The 10,037-nt window shown below is 40.5% G+C and overlaps 1 protein-coding gene across 1 annotated transcript in view; it reads right to left on the reverse strand.

Annotated features, from left to right (window-relative positions):
* The window catches only part of DIAPH2 (diaphanous related formin 2), a 659,108-nt gene that overhangs the window by 450,016 nt on the left and 199,055 nt on the right, over positions 1-10,037 (reverse strand). Inside the window, 3 exon segments of the mRNA XM_072430145.1 lie at positions 155-273; positions 5,378-5,494; positions 9,795-9,913. Coding sequence (XP_072286246.1) covers positions 155-273; positions 5,378-5,494; positions 9,795-9,913 — 355 coding nt within the window.

The following is a 10,037-nucleotide window of genomic DNA, read 5'->3' on the forward strand; positions in this document are numbered from 1 at the left end:
ACAAATCTCTGGGCACAAAGCACACAATCTGTAATTGTGAATTGGAGGCAATATAAAAAAAGTAGACCAAAAATAAAACTTTTTTATGCATAGAATCTGACAATTGAAACACTGCTATGGGGAATTATTTGGGGTTTAGCATTTTGGCACTCACCTACTAAATGGGAAAAATCCACATCCAGCCTCCCTTTGTATTTGAAGTCGGGGTCCATCCCTCCACATTGCAAGACAACCTGGCCGATACACTCATCAATTACCTTGTAGTACTGAGGTCTGATTAAAAAAAATGATAAATGAATGCAAAATGAAGATATTGTATGGTGTAATGTTTTGTAGAGTGATAACACTTCAAAAATAAACCTTTGTAACTTCTTTACTAGTAACAGGAAAACATGGCAAGTCATTCATTCTCTTAGTGCCCAGGGCTTTATAGAAGAAGGTTAAAGTTACCATTTTCCAGGTTTCCAGGCACATATCTAACCCCTACCTGACCTCATGTCATGGGAAAACTTTATCCATTAACAGTACTGAAAGATTTAAAATGCTCATGGTGACCTAATTCTGGAAATACAAGCTGGCATCTGAAGATCAAATGGTAATATCAAAAATATGTAAAGTATAACGGTTCTTTCCGACTCCATATGAATTGTGTAACCCTTACCGAGTTGGGTCAGTAGAGGTTCCCCAAGAGTGAAAACTATTGTAAGGGTTCCTCAAGTGTAACAATGTTGAAAAAAAACCTGGAGGGTTGTATATACATGCAGAGTAACATTAAGCAACTTATCAATAGAGAATTCTATACTAGTAATGAAACGATAGTTATGAAATAAAGAATACTTGACGTAATGTGTCAACCCAGCGATGTAAGGTGACAATTTTAGCGACTAAGTTGCCATGCTGAAAAGAAATGGCTTTAGATATACTTAAGTTTCTATAGTTGGAGTATTGACGTTAAGCTTACTTAGACCTAGTAAAGGATGATGATAGTCCTTGTGTTGTACATAAAACATTGTTCTGGCATTGAACGTTGCAATAGAAAATATACTTTAACTAGCTTGTTTCTTCCAAAAAGCAGCTCAGCTCATTTAGAGACAGAACCAATTTTTTTTTTGTGTATGTAAAAATTTATGTCAAATCAAATTATAGTCCTTCATCCAATCTTCCAGTTCGGAGGATCCATTTACAATAAGACAATAGGCCCTGGGTTCCTCAGGAGGAGATATGTTCAGCATACAGGCTGAGGCAATAAAAGTGTTTCGCAGTCAGCTGGCGAATAATAAAAATAACAATAGTCAGGAGAAACAGACACTTAGGGCTGGAAATTCGTTTTATGGGAGGGAGAAGAAAAATGGTGATGGTTGCGTACAATGCAGTATCTACAGATGACTGTATTTGAATATTCAAAATTCACATCTGTCCCCTTTGTTATCTTGTGCACGTCTCGGAGGGATGAAAGATACATTCCAGCCGGCGTTTGGGAGCCTGTGTGATGTGAATAATGTGGAACGGAGACCCAAGTCTGTTTCTTCAGCTTCCGAGCCGATATAAATAGAGGCACATCAGTGAAGGATGTCTTCATTATGAGGGCGATTGAGAACCTAAAATTCTGGGTAGTATTTGACATTCTGTGGTGAATGGCAATTAAACCCTGATTCACATGAGCAGCGCGTAAAAAATGGTGTGGCTTGCACACATGATGACCTAAAAATAACTATACACAAAAAATAAAACTTTCATGAATTCCAAATGTAGTTCTTTCACAGAAACACATAAAACTGAAGAATTCAATGCAGAAATATAACCTCAGGGCGGCTCCCACTATAAACACGGAAGAAGAGGAGTTATTAGCCCTGACGCCACCAATACCCTTCCATATTACCAGTGGTCACCTAGACAAAATGGGGTCCCATGCAACCTTCTTCAGACCCTCCTAGATCTTGGCTCTAGTAGGCTACAGACCTTGTCAGCCCCTGTGGTGAATTCTGAGGATTTTGTGCTACCTAGGAGGAAGGTTTTTTTTTTATAAAATTCGGTTTTCATAATTTTTAAACCAATATTGTATCTCAGCCCAGCTTCCAGAAAGTGACAGCAATGAGAAATGTCAACAGAATGGACCAGACTTATTGAAGTTCTCCAAGACTGGATGGACCATCATAGTGGAACATGGGAGTTTCAACATACCTGGAATGGATTTCTTAAAAATCATTTGCTGTTAGTTGACAAGGTTTTTCATTCATTCCAGGTCTATCTAGAGATTTTATAAATCAGACCCAACGTGTGTCCGTATTGGTTGCACGTGACATGGTGAAAACGTAATATCGAAGATAGTATGATGACATCCAAACAGCTTTTAGACCTTCTAGTAAGTACTGCAATGATTTACAGTGGATGGAGCCATTGGTATTATAATAGAATACCACCAGCTCATCAAAGCCATTAGTCACATATCAGGCAAATGCAACAGTATGGATCTCTAACCAGTCCATTGGGGATGAGACTGTCCACATACCAGTTAAAAGCTAAAACAAGGCTTCAGATCTATAAATAATGTCTGGAAGGGGGTAGGAGTTAAGCTTGGCTTACAGGACAGAAAGAGGGTGGTACACAACAAATGGGTGAACAGGCAGTGTCAAAGGGTCCAGATAGCTGTGGTACACAACAAATAGGTGGCCTTCAGTGTCAAAGGGTCCGGATAGCTGTGGTACACAACAAATGGGTGGCCTTCAGTGGCAAAGGGTCCAGATAGCTGTGGTACACAACAAATAAGTGGCGTTCAGTGACAAAGGGTCTGGATAGCTGTGGTACACAACAAATAGGTGGCCTTCAGTGGCAAAGGGTCCGGATAGCTGTGGTACACAAAAAATGGGTGGCCTTCGGTGACAAAGGGTCCGGATAGCTGTGGTACACAACAAATAGGTGGTCTTCAGTGTCAAAGGGTCCGGATAGCTGTGGTACACAACAAATGGCTGGCCTTCAGTGGCAAAGGGTCCAGATAGCTGTGGTACACAACAAATGGGTGGCCTTCGGTGACAAAGGGTCCGGATAGCTGTGGTACACAACAAATAGGTGGCCTTCAGTCACAAAGAGTCCAGATAGCTGTGGTACACAACAAATGGGTGGCCTTCGGTGACAAAGGGTCTGGATAGCTGTGGTACACAATAAATAGGTGGCCTTCAGTGGCAAAGGGTCCGGATAGCTGGGGTACAAAACAAAAAAGTGGCCTTCAGTGGCAAAGGGTCCGGATAGCTGGGGTACACAACAAATAGGTGGCCTTCAGTGACAAAGGGTCCGGATAGCTGTGGTACACAACAAATAGGTGGCCTTCAGTGACAAAGGGTCTGGATAGCTGTGGTACACAACAAATAGGTGGCCTTCAGTGGCAAAGGGTCCAGATAGCTGGGGTACAAAACAAATAAGTGGCCTTCAGTGGCAAAGGGTCCGGATAGCTGGGGTACACAACAAATAAGTGGCCTTCAGTGACAAAGGGTTCAGATAACTGTGGTACACAACAAATGGGTGGACAGAGAGTGGCAAAGGGTCCGGATACCTGTTGCCCTTTTCCTTATAGCACAGCATTATTGCCTTTACAACAGGTATTAGTTTACAAAACCTTTGCCACACCAGTTAAGGACTCCGATATTTGGGTAAAGCTGCCTTTTAAGAGCGCATCCCTCCCTCCACGGCTCATGAATTACTGACACGCTTATAAATATTGATGCAATTTATATGAGAGATACTTGACATCCATTTCATGCTTATCACATTGCTGTCAATAGTGTTCTTCAATGTCATTATAAAGCCAAGGTGATGTTTTTTATTTTCTTTATTTACGTTAGCAAAATTGGTTTATGTATAGAGAAAAAAAAAGGAAGAACATTTCAAACCTATTGATTTCCCTGCATGTGATATCGTGGCCTTCATGTAAAAAGAAAAAATGCAGAATGCGGAGTCTTAATGAACATGATGAACATGAATTAAATCTTCATGGCATATGTGCAAAGAAAAAAAAAAGAGAAAAGAAGAAAAAACAGACACAGGGTAAAGAAAAACCCGCTTGAGAAAATATTGGATTATAGCAGATCTAGCGAGCGCAAACATGTAACAGATGTGATGGTAACAACGGAAGATGTTAACAGTTTTATCCATGTCCGTTTTTTTGCTGTCCTGTCCATGTTGGAGAGACTCTTCTCCTGACCCAATGGTTAACAACCCTGAGACAAGACAACAACTGCAATAGGCCATTCTAAGACCACACTCTGTCCAGGACCCCCATAATAAAGATGCTTTTTGCCTTATTTATTTCAAGTTAAGTGCAAAACGGAGCCAAATCCGAAGAGAAACACTACAAATGAGCAAGCAGATCACAATGCATGTGTGGGTGACCAGAATGGCTAAAAACACTTCCATATAATGAAAACACTTCCTATGTACAATATTCATAGGATACCCCAAAATTCATCCAAAAGCCTAAGAATAAATCATTCTGATGATCACATTTCACAATCACAGAAAACATTCTGTCAATTATAATCATATTCTTCTTCTGTAACAAGGAAGGTGATATAAATGGCATATTTTTTTTCTCTCTTTGGATTATTTAACCTTGTAACACAATGAAAAGCCGAGGAGACATTTCTCAGCACATAGCTAACTATTACTCCTATTTAAAAGCTCTTTAAATGGAAATATGCAGGTCACAATTTCCACTGATTGCTTCCAGAATGCTGGGGTCTCAACTTCAACAAATTTGAAGATTCCAATTACTTAGCATTTATCCTTAATCATAGGCAGCAAGAAACTTTCAGAAAGGGAAATTTGTAAGTAGACATTACTCTTTCTAAAAGTGTTCTTTTTGGTTGTCATGTGGATTTGCCAATAAGTCAACAAGATACGGAAAAAAGACACATGACAAGTGAACTTATATAATGTATATATAGTCAAAACATTCACAATTTTTAATGGTGTAGTGAAAAGCTAGATCCTATGTTTTTTTGTCGTTGTCCTGAGTATGCCCCACTATGTATGTTCACCCTCTTAAGCACCAAGCCAAAAATTGATTGGAAATAGGGTTGCTGATTAAGATAAAATCAAATTGAACCATTCCACTGTCCATTTCTACCTTTTTTTAGGCATTTTCTATTGGATTTCAGAAAAGCAATAATACAATTTGCCATTGTGTGTATTTTGTTGACATTCCTTTATACATATTGTGTTTCTGCCCTTATTGTTATACAGCAATTCTGTTACCTTCAACCTGCCCCATTCCCCTTGCACAAGAACCAAGGACACATATGCAAAGGAACCAGCTTTGTTTTGTCACGCTCTTATTATTGGCCTGGACAAAGGATGAGAACATAAACAATTAAACAATTCTCACCTGATGTAATAATCATTGCGTATCAGGAGGAAGTGCTGCAGGATGGAGAGGAGGTAAGGCTCGGATGCGGTGTCCTTCAGCATATTGTACAGGAGATGATAGACTTCATTGATATCGGTGCAAGGAGTCAAGGAACAGTACATGAATGAGATGTAAAAACTTTCAATACAATGACATTTGTTTATACCCACACAGAAAAAGAAAAGAAATGTTCTTGTAAAACAGATTATATGAATATGGTAAAGATTCATATGTATCTTCCAAAAAATGTATAATTCTGCTTAACCATTTTTGAGCTTCACTCACCTTTGCCACATGGCACAGCCAAGTCCCTGACCTCACTTTTAGTTTTGCAGGTAAAGCGAAGTTGTGTGGTCAAGGTCCTGCCCCAACATACGAGTAGACAGTAATATGGCAGCAGCCTGATTAGTTAATTCATGTTTTTTATTCTCATTAGCAATCTTTGTGGTGACACAATGCAGTAGATTTGTAATGGATGACAAACAAGACTGGCTAATATAAAGAGCGATTGAGGGGCTATTTATATTATATATTAGGGATTTGTACATTTTACCTATTTGGGTTAAATGTGGGTCATCATTATCCACCTAAAACTTAACATAGGGTATTTGTAAACTTTGACTGTTAGTCACCCACAGGCTGCATACAGGTCTTGTAAGCTCCACAGATATATAGATATTCACTGGTTTTATTTCCAGTCTCTGCTGATGCACACCAATGAGTTGTGTAGGTGGTCCTTGTCACCTTGGGATGTCGAACCCTTTTCATTCATGTCTAGGGGATTGACGCTGTCCAAACCTCTCTATTCACTGCCAACGAGCAGAGATTGTGATGGACTTTGTGCCAGTTATGACTTCAGCCTTACAGTGAACCTTCCATGTTCACCAATAAGCATAAATTAACATTACTGGCATGTAAGCTTCCATACTTTTCTACAAATCAGTTTGAAAGAAACAGGGTTGTCTTAGGACCTCCTCAGGGACCCAAGGTAAGATTGTATTTGGTGGGCCTCCATGCCCCACTCAAGTGGACTGCACAGTTAACCAGCACAACACCGCATTGTCCAAAAATTGGCCTAAGACTCAGCAAAGCAGTCACTTGGACTGGGGGGTCAGACCAGACTGCAGTGACTGTCTGGTGCTCTTTATTCAATCCAGCATTGATTAGGAAGTGACCGCATCCTCGGACCAGGCTGTGTAAAGGGTTGCAATGTCTCTCCATCTCAATATGAAATCCAACCACTTCACCAATGGGCAGGATCTGATGTCGATGACAGCAATTGTAATTTCTAGGCATTGGTTGAAGGAGCTTTGCTGGCAGGGGTGGGGTACAATGTGATGGAAATGCTGGCTTCACATGGACCTGGGATAATCACACTATGGCCTTATTAAGTGCCCCTGCCCAACAGTGTGATCAAGCAACGAGACTGCCTACCATACTGTGACAACTACTTGACTTCCATGTTGCCCAGTTGCCACTTGGCTGACCAGTGGAGCGTGGAGTAATAAAAGACTTTTACTGCATCTGCGGCTGGGAAAGTTAAACCCCCTCCGCCACCAAAAAATTGGACAGTGATGAGACTCCAAAGTTTTCCATGCACTACAAATGTAAGGAAGGGAGTACACCAGGGATCAAAATACTCAACTACAGACCTAGATGAAAACATGACAGGTTCCCTTTCTGGTAATCTCTTTTTTTTTTTTTGTTGATCTTGGAAGATTTTTAGATTTTCGAGCAGTAAAACAAAAGTACCTGCTATCTGACATTTTTTGTTTCCTGATGAAACAGACAATTTATTAGACCCAGGCGACGATTTACCTTCAAATGTACTGCATTGTAAGATCAGCGATACATCTATTGCCAGGATTACCTGGCCCACCCTTGTCTACATGCTGCAGATGTGATAGCTCCTCGCTCCCCATTCATTAAGCCAAAGTGGATAACGCTGTGGCTTTACTTCCTATCCCTATTTTCCTGCTGAGCCAGTCGGCAGCGAGCACAATGTAAAGTTGTGGATGTATTTTCATGCATAGTCTGATCCACACTTATCAGCTCTTCCTGTTGACACAGACAGGATACAATCTAAATTGATTTCTTTCTCAGCTGTGTGCCCGCCTGTGATGGCGTTGCTTAGATTATTCTTCGTGCTGGGTTTTTGTTTTCAGATTTTTATGGAAAAGACATCATTCGGTCGTGGAAACAACTATTTACTGAGGGAGCTTATAGCCTGGTGCAATTTTTTGCATCGGCCATGGTAGGGGATTGTTTCTAATGTGGGTTTAAACTTCTGTACTGTTACAATGTATACGTAAACCAAGTTCAGACAAGAGGGTCTCGACAGCACAATATTGCTATTCACTGCTATCCACCAGTTCTGAACCAGTCTGGAGCACTTGTTATCATTGAAATTAATTTAAGAGTGGTTAGAACCCCTTTCTGCAAAGTCAATTGGTCCCAGTTTGGTTCTTGGGATGCTTCATGCAGGGTCTCAGGGTGGTCTGCTGAATAAAACATAACAGTCGTTTTCCAATTTCCAAACACTCATGAATGCTTGCCAACATACTAATAATTATTCTAGAATGCCTAGTGGTTAAAATGGGATTCAGTTGGCAAAAAAATGTCTGAACTTAGCCTTACATAGAACACAGAATAGGAGAAAGTGGTGGGGTCAAATGTGCGTGGATTGGTTTTGGTTCATCTGTAAATCCAAGAACTAGAAAACATGGAAAGAAAGAGGACCCAGATAAACGGAACACCAGTTTTTGTTTTCCATCCTGAAACTACAAATAAAATAAAATGTCTCAGGGCAATATTTTGGCACCTGGAGATTCGGTTAAAAAAAATGTAATGTTATATTAGGCGTACCAGAACCGTCACCCAGTGAGCCTAGAGGGTCCCGGAAAAATTACATTGTCATTGGGGGTCTAGGATCATTTCACTCTGACACTGAATGTCCTAGAACAGAGGTAAGCAAACTCCGGCCTTCAGGCCGGATACGGCCTAGCCAGTATTCCAGTCCTGCCTAACGCCCCCCTAGTTATTTATTGTTGGATCCGACCTAATTGAATTGTCTCGTAATCGCGAGTTCCTGTAATATCATCGAGTTCCCACACAGTAACCCCAATTACTATGCCTAAAGCGCAGAAGCAACGCGCAGCTACCAGTCTCCAGAAGGTTGATCTTGAATGTTGTGTCTTTAACCCTGAATTGACTGACAAATTACTCTTCGTTGAACGCAGCAACAAAGCCCTGTGTTTAGTGTGCAATGACACCAACAGCGCTTTCAAGCAGTTGAATCTCAAGGGGCATTTCGATGCCAAGCACGTGCACGCGTACAAAGACTACACCGCGGACGACAGAGGCTGCTCACTTGCAGTCGCGGTTGGAAAGAAATTTTCCATGGACACCTTGTGTCTTCTGATTTAGTGTGCCTTCTTGACCTCCTCCTTGACTAATTATATACAAACACATATAGAGTAATGTCACACTGAAATTTGGCGTCCTAGAATATTGACACAAAACACATGGTATCCTTAAATAATGACACACTGACATTTAGCGTAATTGAGAAATGACACACAAACTTGGGACCCTAGAAAAAGGGCACACTGACATTCGGGGTCCTAGGATAATCATATATTGACACTTGGGGTCTTAGAGTAATTTTATATTTAAAATTTGGTGTTCTAGAATAAGGACACATTGACACCCCAGGTTCATGATGACTCCTGATGTCCACGTTCCTAGGGGTCCTTTGGCACCTTTGGTGAAAAACTGTGTGATTGTCAGCTCCTAGATGCACAGCAAACTGCACTAAAGATAACCACCTGTGCATGTGGCTGTGGTGTGAATATTCAAACAGCAACGCATGGCCATTGGGAATCAACCCACAATTTGTAGCAGATGCAAAAATGGTACCCAACCATTCCCAAGGTCTGGCCCCAAAACAATTACACCCTAACAAATAGGTCCAAAAAAATTATATAAAATTTATATAATTATAAAATTATGTTCTAAATGCCTAACTATATAAATTATGTTCTAAATGCCCTGACCCAGGGGTGTCCCTGCATGATATGTGCAGTTATATGGGTTTGCTCTTTGTGGGTTGATCTTTCGGTGTTCTATCAGTTGTAAAATCTGCGGATTAAGCAGTCAGTAGATGTTTAGGGGCATCTGGCAGTTACTTGATAATCATTCCATGGTACTATTTTTTTTCCCCTCTTAAATAATAAAAGTTTATCATTTGTTTTCAGAGTGTCTTTTGGGCGCAGCAAACGCTTAAAACTATGATTATTTAAGCGCTTCTGAAGATGAAAGGCCGACCTGTTCATTTCAGACAAAATGGATCACAAAACAAATATATGACACAGGTAAAATGTTATGAGAAGGATATTCCATCTCAGCCCGAATGTCCCTGAGGCGATGGGAGAGTTCCAGCAGGTCATCTTCTTTATTCTCATCAAACACTTTTAGCTGAATATCAAGCTCATCATTCTCCTTTTCTTTTAGGTGCTGCAGAAAGTTATAATAAAATATCAAGCACAAAGGACAAATCACAAAGTCACATCTGGGGGAGAGAAAGAGAGAAAGTGAGCGAGCCAAAGAGAGAGACAGAGAGAGAAAGAGAGAGAGAGAC

Source organism: Pyxicephalus adspersus, chromosome Z (assembly GCF_032062135.1).
Source record: "Pyxicephalus adspersus chromosome Z, UCB_Pads_2.0, whole genome shotgun sequence".
In the NCBI taxonomy this organism is placed as follows: Eukaryota; Metazoa; Chordata; class Amphibia; order Anura; family Pyxicephalidae; genus Pyxicephalus; species Pyxicephalus adspersus.